This window comes from Dromaius novaehollandiae, chromosome 14 (assembly GCF_036370855.1).
Source record: "Dromaius novaehollandiae isolate bDroNov1 chromosome 14, bDroNov1.hap1, whole genome shotgun sequence".
Classification (NCBI taxonomy): domain Eukaryota; kingdom Metazoa; phylum Chordata; class Aves; order Casuariiformes; family Dromaiidae; genus Dromaius; species Dromaius novaehollandiae.
Window position 1 is genome coordinate 15,907,501 of NC_088111.1, and position 26,304 is coordinate 15,933,804.

Sequence of the window (26,304 nt, forward strand, 5' to 3'; positions counted from 1 at the left end):
CCTTGCATTACCTGAACAAGTCCAGCGAAGTATGGTGCTGCTGGCAGAATCATTGGCACTCCATACGGATGTAGCAAAACTCCTTGAGACGACAACATGGTTTAAGTGATAGTATTACTCCCACTAAAGCTAAACACATCAATTGAAAGTTAGGGGAAAATCTATATACCAACTTCTTCCAAACTCAGAGCTAGAACCAAATAACTTCTGTCACGGGCAAAGCCCACATCAGCTGTAAAAAAAAGAAAAAAATTGACGTCAGCAACTCTTAATGTTAAATTTTTCTTCAGAGACAACAGATAGAGACAACAGCTGCAAAGCTAACTCTACCAAAAAAGGAAGGTGCTATTTTGGGATGAGCTTAAATAACATGACTAACCAACTACTCTTTATCAGTTTAGATTTTCAAGTAATACACACATACGGATCAAACTCTCCAACCTGGTCTTCCCACAAGACAAGAATTAATTTTGTTATCAGTAGCAGGATACACATGACAACAGTTACTATTAGAAGCCGTTAAAAAAAGTCAGCTTTAGCATGATTGTGTAAATAAGTACTTCCCTGCATTTACTAGCTGTTAAACAATATCCAAGTGAAAATTTAAACTTAAGCCTATCACTTTGTACCTACATTTGGTTTTGATTCATTATGTTGTTTTTGCTTAGTTTGAGTATTTCAGTTAACTAATGTTAGCTAACTATTTCTATTGGTGTAAATTATATTTTAACGGCTAGTAGAATCTTTGCTAACCTTTCACAATGTCTATGTTGTCACATTTATCACAGCTTTTTTGAAAAGAACTAAAGTGACCTTTAGAGTATTTTTCTTATGATCTCCAATTAAAACTTATGTTCTTGGTTCTTGTTTTTTAAAAAAAAAGCATAATTTAATCTGTTTTTACCCAAACAAAACAGTTTTGCTTTTTAATGTACTATTTGCAAGATACTCTCTTCCACAGTTAATCATTTTTACTTTAGATAAAAGAAACTTAGTTATTAACACTTCTATTTCATGTGCAACATACCTTCTATCACAGATACGATTAATGACAAGAATTAAAACTGAGCAAGTTTATTTTAATTCAATAATTACTTAAGTGCTTAAAACTTCATGTTACAAGTTAAGAAATACCATCCTCTCCTAAAGTTTTTGAATAACCAGGGTGCTTCACATCACTAATTCCAGCTACTTGATTTTGTTGCGTAATTACTTTTCCAGATAACTAATTGCAGACAAGATTTGATGTGATACTCAATTATTTAATGTCACTTTTTGACCATTGCAAAAGGTTTTCTGTAATTGATTCTCACGTATCAAGGCAGTCGTGTTGCATGATTTAGAAATCTACCTTAGCAGCTGCATGTTGACCCGTGTTACTAACAGTCTTATACCATTTCTAACTTTAGATGCTGAATTGCGACCCTCTATGATGTTTTTTTGGGCGACTGCCAATGAGGACAGCGACTGTCATGTGATGAAGTGATGTTTACCTAGTTCCATCTTCTGTTTATAGAATGGCTTCACTTTTCTGTTGGGGATAATCCTGTTCACACTGGTTATCTGACTATGCTTAGCTATTAATCATATTTCATGTTCTTTTCTTATTATGGAACAGAACTCTACAGTTTAATTATCAACCACACAGTAGGCTGACACATGGAGGTTTTGCCAAAAGGTTTTCATAAATTCCAACATAAAAACCAGTTATTAACTTTCATACAGAAATATATAAACAGAAGGTATAGATAAAAAAGTGTGTTGCCATTACAACTCATTTAAGAGTACTTCATTTCTAAAAAGCATACTTTCATTTTAATTATTACCTATTTGTTTGGTCTAACAGAGCGAGCTGCATTTAAAGAGAAAGAAGCTTTCTTTCACTGTGGAATGGGGACTATAAAGTGGATTGTCAGTTTTACTCAAATGATCCAGTAGGCTCTACTACTGACATAAATAAGGATTGTTAAATTGTTCTGTAAAATATCTAGTGATTTTTGTTTCAGCATATCTGTATTTGATATGATGTTATAAAACCTAGAGAGCAAGAGGATTTGAACAGGGACTGTAAAGTAGCTGAAGCGGTAGGTTAGCAGGAAAGACATTTTTCGTACAGGGAAGAACAGGCTCAAGGGAAGCTTGTTTGTGATTTGTTTTGGGATAGTTTTTGTTTAACATTTTAATCATTACTTTGGCACAAGGCAAAATGCTGGTGAAATTTCCTGATGATGTGAAGTTGGAAGGTACTGTCAAGACTGAGGAGGAGAAGAATATTATATAGGAAGAATTGTTCAACCTTAAGGACTGCATTACTAGAAATGGGATGAAATTCAGCAATACAAAATGTAGGCCATTATTTTATGGACTAGCAACAGAAACTTCAGTTCTAAACTCTGAGGAGGAAGAGAAGGCGGACGTCTAGATTCTGAGCTGCTAGCACGAGGCAGATATGCAAAGGGAATTACCCACATTTCTCAGGAGAGGTATTTCCAATAGCATATGCTTCATCCATGTTAAAAAAATCCAATTCAGCTATAACAGTGTAGAAAAAAGCCTCTCTGTTTTGATCAAAGGAATGCAGCAACTATTTTGTAATAGGAAGCTAAGAAGGTTTGACTTGTTTACTGTAGTGAAACAAGATCAGGGAACAGGCACGATTGCTGCTTAAGTATAAAAAAGGGGAGAAGACAGTAGGAGGAAGAGAGATTTTAAGCTAAGGACAGTCCTGGCACACTAAAAAAAATGAGGAAAAAGTAGCTATGAATAAATTTTAAAGCTGAAAGTACTTCTGAAATCATTTTTGAAAGCATTTTGATGTTAGATAAATGAGATACTAGGAAAGTCTTCCAAAACTGTAGTGGCAAAAAATGATAGTTTATAGAAAGAATCAAATGATATGACACCAATAGCAGTGGTAGTCTGGACTCAACAATTTACAGGACCACCCTTGCAGTCCTTTGCAAGCAGTATAAACATTCAAGAATAATGAAATTATCAAATATCTTAAAAGCATTTATATTCACTACAATTCAGTTTGCAATATATAAAAATAAATTTTGAAAATAAACTGTAGTTACCTGTTTTAATGAAAAGATGCTTTGCCTCACTATAACAACATGCTTCTAAATGTATAGCTGTATGGCATTCCAAATCCAAGCTCTGACTTTCTGGTTGGGCTCTTTGATGATGTCCCCATGTGTGCACCAGCTACCTAAGTTCGCACAAACCTCTGCGAATCAAAACCACAGAAGTACATACAGCTTTACTCGCATCTCCGCCCTGTGCCAAATTCTGAACTTAATGGCAACGCAACTATATCAGCTTCACCAGTTCATACCAACATATTTGTTATCATAATACAGTCTCCCTCCCAACCGCACAAAATGGAAATTTGTCTCCAGCTTTACAGTTCACTTTTAGCATTAATGGTCGCTCCTGTTTCAAAAGTATACGCTGAATACAGGAAACCTGAGCATAAAGAGTGCTGAGGACTCAGGGAACAAGAGAGAAGACTATTAAATATGTTAATGATTCTGTTTTATTCTAGCAGGACCTCTAGCATGATTAAGGTTACAAACAAGCCTAGATGCTTTTCTAGGACAAAGCCAAAATGGTTGGCACTATGCAGATCAATCACCTGTCTGAAGCCACCAATGATGACAATACTTTTTTCCTGCCTACTCTTAGATTCTAACTCCCTGCAAAAAATTAAGTACATGTGTGGGTGGAAAAGGGGAGATGATCTATTTTAAACAACTATACAGCTTTCACTTTCATGACATTCTAGAAAATTATAATGCCGTTAGAAAAAAAAAGACATGCTAAACCATTTTCAGTATGCTAATTGAGGGCATGTTTCTTTCAGCTATCTGTTTCCAAACCCACACTTCTTTTTTTCATTAAAAATTTCCAAGGATTTTCTGGAACTGAAAACTGATTTAGAAAAAGAAAGGAAAAAAGTACAAGAAAATAGATAATCGCTAGTTTTAAATATATATATATGTATACACACACACACACACACATATAAAATATATACATGATCCTTTTAGTTTCATTTCTACAGAATTTTGCTACAAGGCAGCAATTACTTACAAAAACGAATTGTTAGAGTTCTGACATGCAATGCATAGTTCTAAAAATTAATAGCAGGATAAGAATTTAGTTACATTTGGCTGAGTATTCCTAGATGACACCACCTGAATCACAGCTAAGCCACCCATAAAATACATACCTTTTTAAAACTTGTTATTTAAACACTGTTGTCTGCTCATCAGGTAAATAATGTATTATTTGAATTAATCAATGTAAGAGACCACGTACTCTACAAACTAACTGATGAATCTAAATTCCAAAATCTGACAAAGCAATCCTGTATGAACTTGCCTCCTAGACAGAAGCTGGTTTTAAAGGTGAGCAGCATAGGTAACTGTCAAACATGCTAAGGTAACAGCAAAAGGTCAGCAAATAAATAGGCAAGGAGAAAAAGAAAAAGGTCCACAACTCAGCCCGCCACCTCGCCCCACTCTTTAGGGCCCACAACTCTAATTCTGCAACTTCTAAAGTCTTGTGTTTCAGCACAGAATTGAGGCTACTGCCATGAGTGCTCCAATAGTAGTTTTGTTGCTGAAATGCAAAAAATTCCTTTGAAATGGGGAGGAAATGGAGACTACCATATTCTAAAGACACATGCAAATGAAATAAAGCCACAAGTATACCTGATAACTGAGCTGCATGAAACTGAAAATGATGCAAAAAGGACAAAGCTTTTGATCCCACCTATGTATAATAGCTAAACATAGCATTAGACAGTGACACAGAAGCCAAATAGCCCTTAAGGCAAAAGTGGATGCCTACTCTTGCTACGGTGCAAGACCAAAAAAAGACTAGCAACTTTCCTGCATCCACATCTGCTGGAAAGGGCAGATCCCTGCAATGCAGTCATCAGTGAAGCAATGATGTATGCTCTTACCAAAAAGATCCTGACAAAAGGAATCTATCCAGACCATCTTTCCCCTAACGAATTACTTTAATTTTTCCTAATGTCTATATCTAGTCCAAAATGTCACAAACAAAGGTTCTTCCAAACGCAATACAAAACCAACAAACTTCAAGTAATTTCTACTTACTTCCAGCATTATCTCAGAGGTCATAAATAATTCAGGTATCATTTTGGCAGCCTGTTCATAGCTTATGCTATGCCATATTTCATTCCTTTAAGCTCTTCTTCAAGCCTCTTACTTTCTGGCCACCTTTCTCACTCTTCTCCAAATGCCCTTCAGTTTCTCTTTCAGATTTGTTAGTGGTTTTCTGGTAATGGAAAGCCCAGAACTGAGAGCACAAACTGGTCTGCATGTCTTTGGGCAGCTTTCAATCCCACCCACATTTTGTGGTATCTTCCCAGTCCCAGGAACTTTAGATTATTGTGCCTACCAGAGTGTTATCAGATCAGTACCGTGAATAATCTGAAAGAGGTGAGCTGCCATTCACCACCCTTACCCGAGGTAAGCAGATCCAGGCATTAAATAAAACATTAAACTGTCCTGCACTTCTGCTTGCTTTGACCAGGACCACTGTCACTTTTATCACGACGCTCGTCTTCCAGAAACATATTTCCACCTTTCCGGATGCCATTATGCCATGTTCAGGCCAGGGGGTGGGGAAAGCAAAACCATTTGAGACCAAAGGCTGCTCAAGGACACTAGATGCACTTTGCAAACTTGATCTCTGTCCCCAGCTGCTGACTCTACACTACTCTTCTAAGCAAAGCTTCGACTACAACTAGGAGCTATTCAAGCCAACTGTCAATTCCCTACTCCATTCCTTCTATTATACTTAACAGCAGAACCAAAGCACAATGTCCATATTTTTTAGTGACTTCTAAGTAGACAATATCACTTTTACAAACCAAAGATCTCCACTGTCTTTGAAGTCTCCGATGCAGTCGGAGTTTGCAGAGTTTATTAAGCATCTCAGTTTACACTAGTATATAGGACAAGGATACAGAAATGGTTTAAAACTGAGGCAGCCTGTCTTTTTTTCAAGTGTGTGGAACATTTGTGGGATATAGCACATTTGGTATTAACACATTTTTCTTCTAAACTTAGTGTTTCTATTTGAAAATCACAGTAGCTCTTCAGAGCAAATTAGAAACTAGCTACAGTTCAAAATTATCGCAGCCGATTCTTTCGATCAGATGGCCAACGATTCTCCAGTTGCACTGAAGCTATATTTTCTGTTCAATTTTTTTGGAATATGGATTCAATATCACACTTGAAAAAAGAAGGAAAAAAAATCCTCTTATTTTTTAATGGGGGCAAACTTCAGGATTTCAAAGATAAAGAATTCCAGTCTGGCTGATCATGAGAGTTTCAGAGAGAAAAACCTCAAGGGAAAAGCTAGGAAGTATATTTGGGAAAACACTTGTAGCCCTAAAAAACCTAAGGCTTTTACATTATAGGGCCATTGGTCTTGCATTATTCAAAGTGCAACATCTCAGCAAGTGTTGGCTTTTGAGTACATGGCCAATGTTCTTTTTTATTTTTCCTTTTTTTCAGGTTGATGAACTGACAGACTTCAAACTTTCTTTTCTGCTCTCAGTGCTGTGTCGTGATCCACCTGCAGCTCTAGGATCTCGCTGACTAAAGAACGGTGTATTTCCTTTGTGGCACTTTCTCATCCACATGCTCGCATCCATCTGGAATGCTCCAAAGACAACTCCTCCTTTCCTTGCATTGCCCAGCACATGTCCCTTTACGATCTCAGGAAATGCAAGGTAATTTTCATCACGCTTAAGGGCTCACTTCAGTCTAGTTCTACCCTACCTACCATTGTGAAGTACTGAAAGATCAATTTCTACTTTATATCATCTCCTTCATCTACTGACTGCACTCAAAATGCCATCAATTTCCTGATACCAAGAAAGAACTTCCTGTAAACGTCTATGAGTGTTCTCCTTTAGTTCATTAATAAAATCCTATTACTAGAATGCCAGACAAAAATGTTGATGCCTGTGGATGAACTGACCATTAAGCAGCAAACTGACCGATACTCCTGTTCCTGTGCAAACAAGCCATCCATTTGTATCCGCCTATTACATTTTAGACTGTAGGTTCCCTTTGAAGGCAACTGTGTCTAGTACAAGATGATCATCATCTACAAGCATATGAAAGAGCAAATGCACCCAAAAGATGCACAGCGACTTAGTTTCGCCTTTCAAGGAACATGCGAAGGTATGGATTTTTGCCATAAATTGCCTGCTCTTTTCTATAACCTCAGAAAACCTTCAGTTCTTGCTTAGACTAGATTGTTACCAGACAGACATATCTGTGTCTTGATAGCCTATTAACAGAATGTTTTACCATTCAGTGAAACACAAAACGCATTCACTTCCACAGCTGATACACGGATGAGAAAGGGAGGAACAGGGAAAAGTGGGAGTCAAGGAATGCTTCTAAAGCTGGACTTCCCTTAGATGGCCTGCCACAGTCCTTATTATCACTACCCCCTGAAAAAGAAACAAACAGCTACAGATGCAGTTTGACCTTTCTGTATTTTCATATGAACTAGAAAGACTCAGAATCACAATCGAGTTTGCATTTTTGTGTCAGCATTACTGTCAAAATTAAATCGGGATGAGTTTGGGAACTTCAGTTATTTAGTGTGCTAGGCATGGAACTTGGAAGAAGGACAACATTGGGCTATGCAAGAAATTACACAGAATGTTAATCAACTTCTAAAGCTACAAAAAGTGGTTCAGCACACACGGTGATGCAAGCCAGTGGTAGAGCAGCTCCTTCAATCAGTAACTCTGTGGGCTTGTACAGTTCTATTGGTTAAAGGCGTTCCTCTCTCTCCTGCTCTCCTGAATCACTCAGAGAAGTTAGCTGCAGCACTGGAGGAAAAAACTGCTCTAACTACAAAAAGTTGTTTCTGACATGCATACATTACTATCTGTTCCCAACATGGAAGATGGGCTGTGAAGTACTTGACTAAGTTTTTTGTGTCTTTAATGAGCACTACGTTGCTTTCCTTCTCTTATAGAGTTCCATACTAGCTAATATTATGTAATTTCAGTTTCTTGGATAATATACCAAATAAATTGTATTTTTCACTGTTGCCTTCCTGGAGGGCAATCTCTTTCCCATGTCCAGGCTACTTCAATTATCTTTCACTACAAAGACTTCTGCTTTTGACTTTATCTGCCCATTTCTCAAAAGGAAGTTGAGGGAAGTCTTCAATCTATTTGAAGTTGGGCATTTTTCAAAATTCTATATAGCAGAAACTTTCAAAATCTCATGCTTTTTTCCCATGATACAGTTGCACAGTCAAACTACTGAAAATAACACACATCTTCCAGTGGCATAAATGACAGGCAGCACCATGTATGTATAGCCTGACAGTTTAAGAATGAATATATATGCATCTCACAGAACAAGTATTACTCTGCGTATCTTCCTTCATCTCATTCATTCATTATTCTAGGTGCTCAATATAAGATGCCCAAGAAATACACCTTTACACCAACAGGCAGGAGCAGGCTGCCCCTTGGGATTTATTCAACTGCAAACAAGCACCAGCAACACAAAATCTATTTTTCCTTGTAAATCAGGAACAGGCTTTTCATCAGTATCCATGCCTCCCAAGTAATGCCATGATAGATTGCCATCCATTTTGCACAGGATTTTTGACAATACTCAGCAGACAACTGGCCTCGCACAGTTCATAGCTGTCTTCTTGTGGACACCACCATGCGTAAGGCAGGATCTCAGGAACACAACAGCGCATTCTAGAACAGCGTAGACAAGCCACCTGCCCGTCACTGTCATCTATCAGGCTTTGGTTGTGTGGAGATGGCAGATAGCCATGTATTTTTATTTCCCATCTGTTCAAATGAAGTTTCCTTTATTGCTAAAGTCAGGCTACTCTGACCACTGTAACTGGATGAAGCTATGACTTCTTCTTGCCCCCAATTAGCGGATTCATTATTCATCAAAGTACACTTTTTATTTGCTTCCCTTGGGAACAGTGGAGTATCACTGTGAGGATCTTTCAGTACGACTTCACTCCTGAATACACAGGCTTTCTGATGAGTAACAGCTATTCAGTACAGTTCATATTAATAGGAGTGGATGGTGAATCATGAGATGGTTTAAATCATGTCTCCCGCCTGCATAAACACATCATTCAAACTTCCTACTAGGCCAAGTGTAATGGTCTGGTTGCAGAAACCAGCATAGGGTAGATCTCCTGAGTGAGTAGGGCACCTTGGAGTTGAGGCCCAAGATATAAAAGATCCTACAGGTCTTTAAAGGGATCAGAGGAAATTTCAGTTCAGATCTGACAAGTTTCCTATTCTCTGGAGATAAAATACCCAGGCTTGAAGGCATCAGATAAAATGCAAGCTATAATTCCGCTTTACTCAAGACATCACCAATAGTTTTAAAGGCAGGCAGGATTTGGCTGAAAGCATTAGAAGGCACAGTTGACACAGCATTTGCCTCCAACTCCAAACACCGGAAAGTAGAGACAGCTTTCTCAACTTCTTTGCCACTCTACATCTGAAATCAGCTCAGCTCTCTAGGTACCACCTAGTGCGACAGTTTGGAGGGACACTTAATCTCATGTTCAGCAGTTCAACCACCACCCCTAAATTCAGTCTAATGTCTCATAGGCAGCTGTTGTGCATGACCTATCCAGCCAACACATTACATGGCACCTGATTTTTCCTGTGCCAGATCTCTTCTGCCCATACTCGGAGGGTCTGTGAATGCTTCACACTGCGGCGAAGAGGAGGTCAATGTCAGCGGAGTCGCCTGGACGCTCTCCATGGGCAACTTCACGCAAGCAACTAGTACAGAGGCAAACTATCTTGTGTTAAAAAGAAAGTTCCCTGGATCAAACCACAGCAAAACTTTCTGGCAATACAATAAATAGATCTCACCTTAAAGGATCACATCAGATCTTTTCTTCCCCCCTCCCAAAATCTGTTAGGACCCTATTTATTCGCTACACATTCTAGCCCTAAATAACTATTCTGCCAAAAAGGTCATTTTCTACAGCAGCCACAGTGGATACCGAAATTGAGCGAATTCTCAACTGCTAATGTTACCTCTCAGAACAACTTCCTCAGGACAATCTAAACCTTTGTGGATCTTGCTACTGATCAGAAAAACAGAAAAGGATATAATTGAATAAGCACCCAAGAACAGAAAACCCTAACACTGTTATATCAATGCCAAAAAACAGCCCTTCCTGTCATCCACTTAAAACTTTTTGCCTTTTGGTTCATTCTTTTTTATATTAGGAGGGAATAAAGACATAATGGGCTATTTAATCTCTCCTTCATTTAGGTTTCCATCAGCTTTTGTCAGTGTGCGCCTTTGGACTGAACCAGCAAGGGACTGGTGTAAATTTGTGCAGAATGAGAGAACAACTGAGGAGGATTATCTCTATTTGTATTGAAATCAGCTAATTAGCTGATTTCAGCTGACATTAAGTCTTTCAGGCATCTGAATATGAGTAAGATTTTATTGCCACAATAAAGAAGGCAAAGAGTGAGTAGACTTCTTCCGAGACCAACTCATCCTCAGTGCAACAAAGCAGAAACAGACACACCAAAATATTTAATCTTTGAACTCCTTGATTGTGACCATCTTATCTCTTCTCAAGACTTTTAAATACTAATCTGTCCTTAAGTAGAAGGAATGCAATGCATAATATTGCTTAGAAAAAACAACAAAAAACAAAATGAGTGTTCCTGGATACTGGTAACACCTGAAGGTAAGAATTACAATATTCAGTGGTCCCATACAGATTTTTCACTTGTGTGGCTCAAAGGTCAACTACACTAGAAGTCCCTATTGCACTGTTCCTCCAGACAAAACTTCTGCACATTGCGATTCCAAATGTTATTACTGAAATCTCTCTCTAGTATTGTAATGAAAGAAAAGGGCTGCGCAGCTGCTTCCGCAAAACTGTCACATTGCAGGACAATTAATGAGTCAACTGGCACCAGTGAATTTTTATAGAAAGCATTTCCAAAGATTTTTACAATTCCCTGGGATTTTTGCTTAATGGTAGGTCTCCTTCACAGCCTGCTTCCTTAAAGGTTTTGTGTGATCTAGTATTACAGTATAGACAATAGAAGTGAACAAACTCTGCAGTAATCCACTATTCTATTCTGTTTGGATATTTGTGGTACTATTTAAAATTCATAAAAATAATACAAACAAAATACTGCATAGTGTTGTGCCCCATGGGCTGAATTACTGGTGAAGTTATGGAGACAGTGTCAGCCACTACCAAAAAGCAGATGCTGGCCCTTATAACTCAGCTTCCCTCACAGCTCTATGAAAATAACACCTTCCCTTACAGTTCCCAGGGAGCACTTTCACAGCACAATTCCTAATGGAAGTGGGCACACAGTAATAATTTACATATGCATATAGCAAAGCATACCATTTTACAGAGCAAGCAAGCACTTAAAGCTTTTCTAAAGCAAAATATACATTAACATGATGATGAGAGAAAACATATATAACCTTTATGATACATTAACTTTACAGCAAAGCCAAGGGTCACATCCTTGGTGGGAGTCAGACTGTGCTGATTTACGCCAGCAGAAGATCCAGTACTGATTTTCTCTCCCATCGAAATCTGTCTCTGTATTGCACACCAGAAAAAAGCCCCATGAGTGCTCCATCCCTACGCACGCATTTGAAGACACCTGTGTGGTCTATTTGGCTGTATACAAACACACGTTTATTTATAGAGAGCAGCTACTGAGAGACATGCCCTTCTGAACCACTTAGCAATAAACATTATGAAAACACCCTAGGTTTTTTTTTTTTTTTTCCTATGGTTTCTGGAAATGCTTCAAATACATACCAAGTTCAATACAAAGAGCATTTCCCTACCATTCCTTCCTTTTAAAAAGGAAACGTGCTTAGAAGTTTCTCACTTGATTCTGTTTGAGCTTCCATTTGTCACAAGTTCGTGGAAAACATGAGTGTCAAACTAGGTGTGCAATACTCCAGCTCTACCGAGGAGCACGTACGGACCCTTAAAGGGACAGATTTGAAATCCTGTCTCACGTTCAAAAGTCTTGCAATTGATGCACATGGATAGGCAAGAGGGAGCTTTCAAAGGGTTTCTAATAAGCCCTTACACAAAAAGGGAGATATTTTCACTCTGTGTTAAACACTGAACACCATTTTGCAAAACGACATTTAAACAGGCGCCTGGAACATCAGTCTTGCATGAGTTAATGATGCATATTTTCGGAATAACTATCATACATGTTTTTTCTTTGAACTCAGATCTTTATGTATATAAAAGGGGAAGCTTAGCCCAGGTTGAAGTGATACTGAACGACCTAGTTTCAGTGGAATACCCATGTACGTAAAATAAGCAAGTTACATAAACAGTATTTTAAAGGCTTCAAATGTACATATGTATAAGACTATATAGCTATAGACAGCTCTTGCTCTGTAACTGTATACAGTGGTGGCTAGATAGCTACGAAAATACTACAACCTAATGGTCTTCCCTAAACATTTTTAACAGGTGAGTTTCTGCAATGATTAACGCTACAGAAAGCCTAACTTTGGTATACGTTCATCATTACTGTCTGGAAACTTTTTTCTGAAATTTATTACGAAAGCAAAACACGCTGTGTGGCTGGAATTTTTCAATGATTCAGCCTAAGAGATCAGCACTACATAAAAAAACCTTAAGCAGTTGACAAGTACACTAAAACAGAAGAAACAAATCAGACCAGATAATAAAGCACAACTTTTCCAAGAGGAAATCCATCCGCAAGGAGGCAAATACTACCATGCAAATTCTACCGTGCTGCCTTTCTGCCAGCAAAGTACAACTTCTTTTGGTAGGAGAGTGCTAAAGGCTGTTTTACCCCGAGTAAGATCTCTGGGAGTGAAGCCAATCTGAGCATGCCTTCCCAAGCTAATCTTTTGGCAATAATGTAGACTTTAGCTCAAAACTAACTCAAGCAAATTTATACTTTTTCTGAAATCTGTAAGAGTCCATCAGTAGCTGCTTCAGTAACAAATAAAATGAAAGCCAATAAACATTTCCAATTATTTGTATCAGCATTCACAACTCAGTAGCACTATTTCAATATAAAACGTATGGTGAAGTTAATCCACTAACAGTTCCATCAACCCATATAAGATAAACTGGAAATTCACTATTAGCTAAAAACTGCCTGAGACTGCTTTTTTTTTTTTTTTTTTTTTTTTTAAATGGAATAGCATTTATTCGACCAAAATAAAAGATTATGTGCAAATACTACACAACTAATTGCATAATGTACCTTTACAAAATTACATAATATGGATGCAGCTTGTTTCTCTGTTTTCCGTTTGAAAAATAGATTGTTTAATAACCCATCAAAGCTATCTGTAAACCAGGGAAACAATAGAGCAGATGTTGACTGTTGTCTTGTGCCTCACAGACATAATTAAGCACAATGAAACACTCACGCACCCAAATAACAGAGGACAAACAAATACAAAAATGGTACGTTATAAACACAAGCCTCTTTTACTGGGCACCTGTCTTCTATTAATCTGTGATATTTACACCATTCATGAAAACAGAAAAGAAGGTCTATATCTGTTTTCAGACTACACAACGAACTATAAACAAAAAATTCCTCTCAGTATTAGCTTTAACTTCTGTAATAGTGCTTACCGCATTGTTGACTTTCATAAAACTAGGAGGCAACCATATTTTCTACTGCAACAAAGCCCAGACAGGGCAGTCACATTTTCTGTAAGCAAAAGCTACATAAATCAATGAAACTGAATGATCCAAATAGACTAAAAACACTGCACTTGCTCTGAAATTCAAAACCATTAAGATCTCCCTGTAAGGCCGTATTCCCTTTAATTGCAAAACAAATTCCTTATAATGAATCTCACATTTTTATACACACTTTTGTGAAACAATAATGCAAAATAAAGACTCAGATTGCCGAAGTATCAAACCAAGTGTTTATTTTCTATGCTAGTGTCCCATAACATTCTTTAATTCTCTACTTCACACCGGAATTTCAGGGTTTTCTTAACCATACTCTCTTTATTTCCAATTCTATCATGAATTTCAAAATTGATCCAATATTTGAAAAGAATGGTTATGTGAATAAATGCAAAATTAAGTAGCCATTTCTGTGGCTGCTACTAGAACATAGAAAAGTTTCTAGATAAAAGAATAAGTTTGAAAATAAACACACTTACTGCAAAAACAAAATAAAGGCATATTTTTGCTAATAAAAATCATCCTAATTTTAAAATAGTAAAAAAATGCTTTAAGGAGGGTTATTACATTTCATTTTAGATAAGGAATACAAAATTGCTTTGTTTACTGCAAACACATTTTGCCTTTACATTTTACTCAGTTATGTCCAAGAAAGAAGACAGAATATAATGTGATCTGCATCTCTTTATGTTAATAAAACCATGCTAGCCTATTTCCATAGACACCACCATAAAGCATAAATACCAAACGGAAAACAAATGGAAGCATAACACCACTGTGAAGCAAACCAATCAACCCTAAAACAGCTGAGATAGATCTCATCCAGTAGTTCATTCATTCTTTATAGAAAGGAAATGAAAATATTCCTAGGTGAATCAGATTAAAAAAAAAAAAGTACCCTCAGCAGCTCTGAAAGGTTGTAAAGCACTAAATTCTTTTGATTTATGAAGGCAGCATCCACCGCATTGAGCAAAACAACTCAGCATGCTGGGACCTTTTTCCCTGAAATTCCTTTATTAACACAACCTGGCTCTGCTAGTGAACAAAAGCAGTGGTGTGGTGTGTATAAATCATTAATATTATGCTGTGCGATGGCTGAATATCCTGTGCGAATTGGAAAGTCTTCCTGCACGACAGGGATTTTGGGGTTGGAATGGGCTGCTATGAAATGTACTTCATCATTCTCTGTGTTTGACGCTTCCCAATAGCTTTGTACTTTTCCTTTCCTTTTTCTCCCCCAAGCCCAGCAACTGCAACAGAAATTTATTGGATTTCATGTCTGCAAAGAAAGAAAAGGACAGAAAGAAAGAAAGAAAAAGCAAGCTCATTCAGAAGCAGAACTCTTTCATGTCTGCAAAGAAAGAAAAAGACAGAAAGAAAGAAAGAAAATGCAAGCTCATTCAGAAGCAGAACTCTTTTCCCTTCATTTAAAGATGCGTTGTGTTTAAATGAAATCAACTACTAATTAACATATTTTGAAGTATTTCATTTACCACTTTAAACTGAAAAGAAACTGCAAACACTAACAAAAGTGTGGTCAGTCTTAATAAGAAAAACAAAACAGTAAGAATAATAAAACACAGCGATCACTGAAAAGGCAACTGCTCTCTGAATTACTGCTCCATTTTTCCACTGGAGAATTATTTATTTATTTATTAGGGAGGTAGAAAGAAGGGCAATGTGCACGCACAAAGAACTCCTAAAGTTTGCTGTATCAGCCTTTTTCTTTGGGTGTTCCAAGATCCTTTCCACAGAGCAACAAGTAATTTCCCATATGCGTGATAAGCATGGTGTCTGGAGCTGGAAGAGATGGTAAGAATGGGAAAGGGAAAAAAGAAAAATGAAATTACTTCTTGGAAATGCAGTTTCTGAACACTACTGTATTTTTGCAGCAACTTAAACTTGGATTGGGTATATCAAAACTACTTATCTTGCCTCTTATGTACAGGCAAAACAACAAAAGAAGTTGAACATTTTTTCAAACTTTAACTAAAATGAAATAGCAGATAGCCTTTACAAAACAATCCCACTAAAACATCCTTTCAGGGTCACTCTTAGAGAAGGTACAAAAGACCACGACAGAGAGAGAGTAATGTTGAAAAAGCCACACGCCACCCATCAGGAAAAATGACACACATTGGGAAGGTAACTAAGGATCCAATCAATCTTTCAGCTAGGCCAGAGCATGATTCCATAGGTATCAAGCATCAGCACCGTAGACAAGTGCATTTATTGTCATCCAAATGCCAAATCTTTTAAGATTCTTCAAATGTAGTTTTGCAAAAGTGAACAAGCTAAAATCAGAATACTGAAACATTCCAGTGTGCCATTTTACACTTATGCAGCTATCCAGCAGAAAAAAGATTGTAAGAGTAAGCCTGCAATGCATGCAGAAGTCCCTCTGCATTACACAATAATGACATTCTGAACGGAAATAAATGAAGCCCCTGCAGTGCTATTCTGTCAGCTTTTGAAAGTAAATAACTTCGCTTCTGACAAGAGAGAGACATTTTTTTTCCTCCTCCTGCCATAGAGCATTAATTGAGCTATGCAGCCATGTAACATCCCAGAGATAGGACTAATACATGACAAGGAAAAAAGCTTACGAAACGAGAGGACATCCATCAAATATATGAGTTTCCTGACTTCTCGGCCCCAAATTCTCACACTAACTCTCTTTCAAATAGATCATATTCTTTGTTCCCCCCCCCCCATAATGTTTACTGAACCTGTTTCAAACAAGTATTTTAAATTTTCATTGTCTTATTTTTAATAACATGAAAACCTACACTTACATTTTAAAACTTGTTTTTAAAACTCCTTGTTTCAAAGCAAAGAAACTTTCAGGCCCATAAAATAAGCAGTTAATTACAGGTATTGATTATAAAAGGTTAAACTGTCACAGTACAGAAAAGAAAACACAAATAGCTACAAAAGAACAGCCTACAAGAAGCAAAATCATGAAACAGTCTTCAAAACTACACAATAGTAGTATTAGTAGTGTATTTCAATACGAAGTTGAGGAAAGGCATATCATAGCTCTAAATAAGCATATCACTACTCACACAAATATGTACGAAAAGACACTGTTGAATTTATGCACAGTAATAAAACAAGGCATATTCAAGATGCTAAAGACAGGAAGAGTAATAATTTTTCATTGATTTTGATGGTAAATGGTCAAAAGTTAAATTAAAAGAATGGTCCAATTTGAAAGTTGTTATGCACTCTTATTCTGGAGGCGCCGAACATCTTACGTATGCCAGTTCTGAAGTAGCATGCACTTTCTTTCCACATCCAGAGAAAAAAACACTGCCTCACTGTGAACAACAAATAATTCACCGAATACATTAGTTCTTACTACAGCATCTAATTTTGATTCTGCATGTGTTCAACACAACCAGAAAGAGCAGGATCAAAACACAGTGAGATCTCTCCACAGCTGGAGCCTGCTATAGTGCAAAAGACCAAAGGCCCAACTACAACTAGTCAGGATACTATAGACATTAGATATGCTATTTTCCCTAATTGAATTCACTGGGCTGCTGCACTGACAGAGTGGGAGGGGAAGCAAAATGTAAAAGAAGTCAATGGCTCTGCACTAGGCAACTCAGAAGTAAATGAGCAATGCTAGCAAAGAAATGACAAGAGTTTCTCAGGAGAGCTCGTGTATTACACACCACACTTTAAAACTAATAAATCAATCGCATGTACACCTTTAAAAGGCAGAAAAGCTTGAAGGATTCTTGGAGGGTGTTGACGACTTCTTTCCACTAACACTGTAACTCTGTGAAGCACGCTGACAAATTCTAATGTCACATTTTTATCACTTCCTTTCATTTACATCACCTATTGAAGGCTTCAAAAATATTTTAAACAGAAATTCTTATTTACGTGATGATAGCCTTTATTTACCAGATTCCGAAATGCACTCACTGAAAAACAAAAAACTTTATAGTCCAGTATTTCACAGCTACTGGTCAAAAAATGTAAATAAACTGAACAAAGTATCTATTAGTCATGCCGAGAAAAACTCCCGCTTAGATAACCAATGCACACTTTCCTTGGTAAAAAGTACTAGAGCACATACTTTTTCAGCAAATAAGCATCAATATATGCTTCTGGCAAATACCAACGAATAGTAACAACTTACGAATAGCTGACACAACAGAAAATCCCGCCACCACTTTTCACCAAAACTGGTTGAAAATATTCAAAGAGCCCAGTAATAAAAATAATGAGTCTAAGTCCAAGATATTCACCTGCCTCTGCCACCCGGAAGCTCCTTTCCGACTGCTCTTGCTCTTTTCTTCCAAAGCAGCCAGTAACCTCCTTAACTGATTTGGACTGTTTTCTTTTTTTGGTCTTTTAGCATTTAAAGAGGGGGGTACTTAGCTAAAGCACCTCCACTTGCTATTGAGAGAAAAGTGACCTTGTTTGACAATGCAGTAGTCAAATGCCCAAAGTAGCTTTGATTCCGAATGAGAACACAGCACTTGATCTCTAAGCCACTTCTCGTTAGTCTCTGGAAAACAATGAAACCGCTCCTGTGAAACAAAGATATGTAAACATTTAAATTTCTCTTGAATTGAGAGGTGGAGTTTCAAGTACCAGCTTCGAAGTTCATGGGTGAAAACCAAATGATCTTATTTTCCCTAATTAAGATAAACAGTGCATCAAGACATCACTCATTACTTGTGCATTAACAGCACCTCCAGATGCAACAACTGCACTCACACCTTTTGAGGTCTGTTTCACTCACACACTAAATTTCGTAAGAGTGCCACACTGCCCCCTTAGGTGCAGATGAGTCGACATAATACTGTTTGTAGCATGCTAACTCCTTTTTTCTAACAGAATACTATGATTTATCTAACAAAGTGTTGGGGGGGGTTACCCTATACATATGAATAAACAAGCACTATGTTTCTCTTGGGGCAGTGAAGCTGCTTAAATGAATCAGAAAGCCCTGAAAAGACTGCCTACTCTCAGTCCATCAGCTACTGGACAATTATTCAAGGCCCAGCTGTAAGAAAAACAGATGGTGAGTGAGCATTAGTAATGTGGACTTCTTTTCACTCATGCAGTCATAAGCAGAGGTTGTATGTTCTCACATGAAAATTGCCATAACATAGCAGACCGAGGAACAAAATAGTACAAAGACTCCAATTTGTAAAGCCATATTAAATCATTTTAGAAGCCAGCCACAGAGTGAGCGATATAAACAGACAAGGTAAAGAAAGTCAATGTTTTCATAACAAAAGACGCGGTTTTAAATAGTGATGTCAGAAGAAGCATCACTTCTTGTAATCAACTAATGCCTGACCCTTTGAAGACCCACTAAGATATAAAATGTAAAAGATGCATACTGTAACTGCAAGTGTCGTTCAGCAATTAATATGCTCACTCTTTATCAAAATGGTAAACTGCATCCAGAAATTATTCATCCATTTTAATTCTTTATACAATTTAAACACAAAGATAATCTGTTCTAATCCTTTTTCCATTATCGATACTATTGACTATATCAATTGCAAATGCTATCAAACAAATCAACTTTGAATTAAGCCATGAAGAAAGAATGTGATAAAAAGTCCTTCAGACTCCTATAAATCATCAGATCCAGAAGCATGACATAAGTAACCGAGTGGGGAATTCAGCTTTTCTCCATAGTCATAATGCTTAAGGCCTAAATAAAATTACATTAATTTACCATGTAAGCACTAATGGAATAGCTGGGGTAAAGATAGAAGGTTTGTTGGTTTTTGTTTTGTTTTCAAGATGGATTTTATTTTTTAATCTTTGAGATGAGCTCTGCCGCGAACTACTTTCTTGTTAAAGACAGAAAAGGTTGATATTGAAGTTTCAGTCCAATTGTTTTCGATCTGTGGATGTCCACTATGAGCAATTGCTCCATTTAAGAGGAATTACCCTTTGTACAAACCACTTCACTATTTAAAACAAACCACATGTATCATCATTAAACAGAAAAATTTTTTTACCAATTTTAAAATACTGACAGCAGCACAGTGACATGGAATGTTATGTGATGTTTTAACTGTTGACTTAGTTACTTCACTCAGAAAATACCAACTAAGTAATCCTACATCTGTATCAACTAAATAATTCTATGTCCTCTCAAAAATATAGCATACCATAGGGACACATCAGTTAACAGAACTAAGCCTCCATTAAGAAAATCTAAATCCCAATTTACAGAGGGTCAAATTTCTGTCATAAAAATTACTTTGCACCAGCATTTGATGCAAACCTGAGGCCAGAAATTACTTCCTCTATTGATATGTCTTACTACAGGGGGGGGGGGGGGGGGGGAGTAGAGAAAGAGAGATGTATTTAGCTGTTTCGAACACTAAAATATTACAAAATGAAAAAAAACCCTACACAACTGCACTATCAGTCTGAGTTCCTTTACCTTGTTTCTTTAAATACTGGCACTAAGTAAAATTCTAACTCTATGTAGTCTGCACATTTATCTACACATTTCATAATGGCTCTTTTCTATATAACAGACAATAAAAACTTTCAAATCAAAGCTTTTTGCTCATTGCTGCCACTGACACAGACATTTTGGTCTTAATGTTGTTAGAAATCCAGGAACAGTTTTCAAAAGTTGGACATTCTCTTACTAAGACACTTCTGGATTGTTACAGACAATTCCAAATAATTTAACTAATTCAGAAACCTCCTTCAGTTTTTGTTGTTTTTTTTAAATGAATATTCTGTTGACAGTTAATCCATAATGTGAACTAGGCCTCTGCACAAACCTTTAATGTTGCAACAACTAAGCTTTAAATGTTTTTAAGTATACTATCCTGCATGCACAGACAAACTGTTTAAAAACAAAATTTCGGTTCCTCACGTAGCTCTTAAAACTTCATATATGTGTGTAATCTGAAAGATAACACCGCAAATACATAGTTTCTAACACTGGACAGTAGAGCACTTTGGTGCGCACACTGTGGAAAAGAATTTATTAATTCATATCAAACAAACTGACAAAGCAGTGTCAGTTTAGCAAATAAATACTGGCCAATTTGAAACCAAACACAGATTTTCCCAAATGATTAATATAGCTCCACAGAAAACAGCCATCCTCATGGCTACGTACACATTTACTGACAGGAAGAGCAGTGTGCCCATCTCGAGAAGAATATAATGCCTTCTATAGTCTTTCAGTAAAGGTAGCTCATATACCCAAATTACTAAACTTAAACACGACAAAATACTAATGGGTTTAGCAGATACACACAAAAACTGAAAATAGATTTCTTCCTACATACAAAGTAGATAATAAAGTAAGGCTAATGACTTAGAGCTCTGCTGAAATAAAGATTTTTGAACTAATTTTAAATGAAGTACAATCTGAAGTGTATTTTTTGGAGAAAAAATAGTCTGTACTGAAGTGGTTCACATAACATCTATATATACTGTTGTTCATAGGGTCCACAGGCGGGGAATCACTGGTTACTAAGTTGCCAGACAAAGCTTTTAGGCTACCAGAAGTAAGCTCAATAGACAACTTTATATGGGCAGAAAAAAACCATTTATACTTTGACTGAAATAGTTACAACTGTAGCAGACAAACAAAATATATAGTTATATTTGCAGGGTTGCTAGAGATTATTAGATATGGGGAAAAACACCCAAATAGACTAGCATGGTAAAAGTTCATTGATGTTTTCTCAAATATAAAACATTTCTTAGCCTTTCCTACTTAAAACTAGAACAATGTTACACGTTAGCTTTACGGACAATGTCACCATAGTACTTCTTTGGATTAAAAGTTACATATTGTTTCTAAGAATCAAATACAACAAATACACCAAATAATAAATCATATCTAAATTAAGATGATAATTATTTGACTCTCCAGGAATACTGAATAAGTAAAATACCAACTAAACGTTCAAAATAAGTAACAAGCGCCTTATTTTGAGTCTGCCACAGTTACCACCAGGAATTCAGAAGACCTTTTACTCGTATATAATTCTGATTAGCAGAGGCAGAATGATACTAAATGGACGCTAGCATTAACCAGACTATAAAACCAACCCTTTAATTAAAAAAACACATACTTTCAGTGTAGCAGTTAATCCACTTAAAGAGTTAAAAATTTATCTTCTAGATACAGCATTTGTAAAGTGCATTAGCAATCACTTCTCATATTTCTCTCAAATGAAATACAATTGAATTCACTATTTTAAAGTAATCATTATGGTTGCACAGTTTCTTAAATCTTAAAGCAGTGCCATACTATAGATGTGTTTGCATAATGTTACTGCAGTAGCTCATACAGGAAGAAAGATTATTACAGCAGCTAGCCTCCTCTCTCTGCTATCCTTTATCCGCTCCTCATGTGGCCATGCTGACCTCTCACCTTTCTTCACATCGTCCCTTTCAAGAGCTGTATCTTTAACACTCAAATTGTTTCACAAACTCACCGGAACAATCACCACAAAACAGGGGACTGCATTTCATATACAACCAGTAACTGCATAAGTCAAACTGGAAAATTAAAACTGATCCATAAAAGCCATTTCCAAAAGCTATCCAGTACACAAAACTACTAACAACATACATTTTAATGATGGCATGCAATTTATTTTAATACTAAATACACTAAATTCATCTGATGTAAATTTTAATTGTGGACACATTACTCTCTCCTACATACATGTAAAATTTCGGGCATAAACAAGAATCTTATGTTATGCACTCCACGCTCTAAGTCAGAAATGGCTTATATGAAACTAGAAGAAAAAAAGCTACAGAAGGGTTTATATCCTTCAAGTAATTGAGTTTTGCTTTAATAACAGAAAAGCACATATTCTGAAATAAAAATAAGCTTTCCTTCTATTTCGTTTAATCTTTAGGAACAAAAATATACTAAATATTGTACTGTAAGAAAAATATCTTTCAGGCATTTGTAAATACAGAAATAAAAGTTACTGACTGTATCATGGAAGTCAATATGCATATAAACTATTGTAGTGGAAGTTGGAAGAGTTCAAGATTCAAATGCCCCTATGTTTTATTCCTCAGATGTGTTATAGTAAGCACAAGAATTTCTTTTTTCTGAAGTTTCAGCAGAAAGCAACAGAATAAACAGGATTAATCATTTCTGCACGATAACATATTTCAGTCTTGGCTCTACATGCCTACTGGATGACCCTGTATAACAGTGGATTCCATTAAAAATATGTATATACACATACATACAATTGTAACATACAATGACAACTCCAGAACACTTTAAATAATAATGCTGCATTATCTAATAATTTATGTTACAACAGAGAAAGGTTATCAACTAGTAAATAACTGGGTGGGGGGAAGGGTGAGGAAATACTTTTATATATATATATATATATATATATATATATATATATATATATATATATGCATACATATATATACACACGTATGATGCCCATGAATTAAAAAATAATAATAATATCTTATAAATGGATTAGAAATTGGTATTGTTTTCCTGATTTCAGAACATCCCTTTAAATCCATTTCAATTTACTCCAGTGATGTAAGTATTTTAATTCTGCACAGATACAGCTTTACAAATCATTCCTTTTCTGATTAAAATCAGTTTGATTTTAATCAGCAGCATGTTTCAACAAAGACTTAAATTCCTGGCTTCAAAGAAGGCTTAAACAAAATTGCCATTGGGTACATTTACATTAGAAGTATAATTTATGTCTGCAAGTGAATAAAGAGCAATCCTTTATGGCTGAAACTCTGCTACAGTATCCGTAAGAAACACAGTCAAAGTACTGAGCTAAACATCTATAAACAGCATCAATAAAGATATTGCAAAAAATTAATAGCTATGCAAATGCTTGATGCTCTGCTAAAACAGATTTTCTACTCACTCTCACCGTTCCTAAATGCAGAGAAAATATTCACCCCAAACAGGAGGAGACATTCATACAGTCTATTCACACAAAAAATACCTTCTGAGATTGCAACCCCCCCCCCCCCCCCCCCCCCAGTGATGCTGACAAAGCAGGCAATATAGAAAAAGTTAAGCAAACTTACCTGCTGTAAGTACATAAAAGTCAAGGCACAGGAGAGCTGGGGACACATGCCCACATTCGGCAGTGCCACGCAGGTTGCACCCGTAAGGGGATGCTGCATGGTGTTGCTCTGAAGTCTACGTAGAACAAGTGAGGGGGCTTGCATGCAAGCACGTTTGCCCTATCTTGTCACTACAGTTTTTTTCTTCTGATTATTTAAGAAACAGTTTTTCTTCAATGTCTTTTTTTTTTTCTTCTCTCCAGCACTAGATCCCTACATTCATCTGTCAGCTAAGGCAACTTGGTAGATTTAAACTACAAATTTTTAACAGAGGGGGGGGAAAAAAAAGACACAGCCTGCAGCCTATTGATGAGCAAATGGAACTTCCTCAATGACAGAGCGAGCTGAAGCTTGTCTCACAACAGTAGCTGCTGACTAGTAGAGAGAGAGATTGACTCCGTGAGGCTCAGTCGGCTGGTGCTGATGCTGCACGGCTTCTCATTTGTCAAATGGGTCCTAGGGCAGGGTCTTACCACTCACCAAAATTCAAATACTGCATTTTAAAAATCCCTGGAGAGGATACGGAAGGAGAGAAAGTGAGCGCGCTGCATCACAGGCATCCATGAGATTTGGGCAATTAATGTCATTGCCCAGCTGGGACCGACTGCCTGTTATGATTCCATACACATGCATACACTCGCTCACACACACGCACTTTTTTTTTTCCCCTCCCCTCTCAGGACCCACACCTGACATGAAAAGGGCTTTCCCCTTCTAAGAACAAAAGTATGAAGCACAAAGCGGGAAAAGGAAAGATAATCTTGGCTAGTCAAGAGGATTCCAGCAAAAAAAGTGCTAGCAGTAAATGAGCTTATTTTAAAACACAGATTAATTTTATACCTACATGTCATTTGCTATCTCATTTCCCAGAAGCTTATAAAAAATTACAGAGAAAGTGTGAAATATCAGTGTAACCACTGCAGCACAAACACTAGAAATGAAATAAATGTTACGTTTTTCCTGGTTTTCCTTTTTTGTGGGGGTGGCGCAGGGGAAATGGAGGCTTGAAAAAAGACTGTATCTTAAAATTATTCTAAGACCCATCTCATCTAAAATTACAAATATATTTGACAGCTAGTCAATCTATTATAAAAGAATGCCCTATCAGGTTACATGGACAAATTACATTTGTAATTTTTAGAATTTAATGTTTACTTTTTACTTTGAGAGTGATACCTCAAATTAGTATTCCACTCTTGCAGACTTTTTCTTTCTTTCTTTTATGGAGTAATAATTATTCATTAGTAGATCTAGTTAGTCTTTATGTAATAAAGTAGGATGTGACCTGCAAATCAAATAACTTATATTATAGCTTGTCCTTGAGGTCCTATATTACAGGTCTCCTTTTTTTCCTAGATACTACTTAAGTATAACAAAAGATACTACTGTTTTTAATTAGTATTTGACAAATGAATGAATTATTAATTCATCAGGAAAAAAGGTCAAACCTCAAAGCAACACCTGAGGTTTTGAACGGGTTCCTTTTTAAAAGGCTTTTCAAAAGATTTTAAAATTACTAATTTTACAGGACATCTAACTTCCACAAAGAAACATCTTATAATGAGAGTTTAATGTTAATAATAAATAACTCGCATACAATAGAGGTCTTTGTCATCAACAATATGACTGATTTGGTATTGAAGACTTCCTTTAAAAACAAATAAAAGCCCCTGCTTAAATGCAAACAGACACAAAACATGTCACTGCAACTCAGGCTCTGCATTAAAAAAAATAGTTCTTTTGCATTTTACATGTGTGCATACATACCCGCACCCACAGAAACTTCAGGGACTGATTTAGATCCACTGAAGTCATCTTCATGGAAAAAACAAACATTTTCCAATAGAATCAGTTATTACATAATAGAATCAGTTATTACATAATTTTCTTTCTCAAAAGCAGTCAATGTAACAAGACTAATGTATTTAGAACTCAGCAGTTAACACTGAAATAATTAATGCACAAACTTACAATACAGGGACTGTTTTTTGGCTTAGGAAACATCCATGCTTTTGCAGTTTATCATGGACTGATCTACTAGAACAGAACAGCTATAGAAGAGCACAAATTACTTTATCACACAGAAGGAAAAAGAAAACAAAAAACAGAGCAAGAAAGAGTGAAAAGGAGAAATGAACTCTCTCTATGCCCTTTCTCCTTTTTTCATTCTTTCTCTCTGCCTTAAGCAGTCTCCTGTTCTGACAGGAGTATGTCATGCTTTTCTTCTGTTTTTTTTTGTTTTTCTTTTTTTTTCTCCTAGCACAGAAAGCCTGTTATTCTGGAAATGCCCTAAGCTGATAGAATTTTCCCTTCATCTCATTTTCATATGAAACAACGATAAATTATACATGGTACTTTAATAAGACCTTATCAGAATGTTTAATGAAAAACAAATATGTTATGTAAGGAGGC

General features: G+C 36.5%; 1 protein-coding gene across 26 annotated transcripts in view; it reads right to left on the reverse strand.

Annotated features, from left to right (window-relative positions):
• Positions 1-26,304, reverse strand: part of RBFOX1 (RNA binding fox-1 homolog 1) — a 1,256,643-nt gene that overhangs the window by 269,101 nt on the left and 961,238 nt on the right. For 2 of the 26 annotated variants that reach the window (XM_064520450.1, XM_026096456.2), the window contains exons 1-3: positions 23,854-24,407; positions 3,078-3,229; positions 12-232 (exon numbers count right to left, since the gene is read on the reverse strand). The exons of 14 other annotated variants lie outside the window; for them this stretch is intronic. In XM_064520450.1, the coding sequence (XP_064376520.1) occupies positions 12-98 (87 nt within the window). In that variant the 5' untranslated portion in view covers positions 99-232; positions 3,078-3,229; positions 23,854-24,407. Of the gene's footprint in view, positions 1-11; positions 233-3,077; positions 3,230-23,853; positions 24,419-26,304 lie in introns of those variants that run through there. 10 more of the 26 variants (XM_064520443.1, XM_026096453.2, XM_064520445.1 and 7 more) reach the window with 9 other exon arrangements.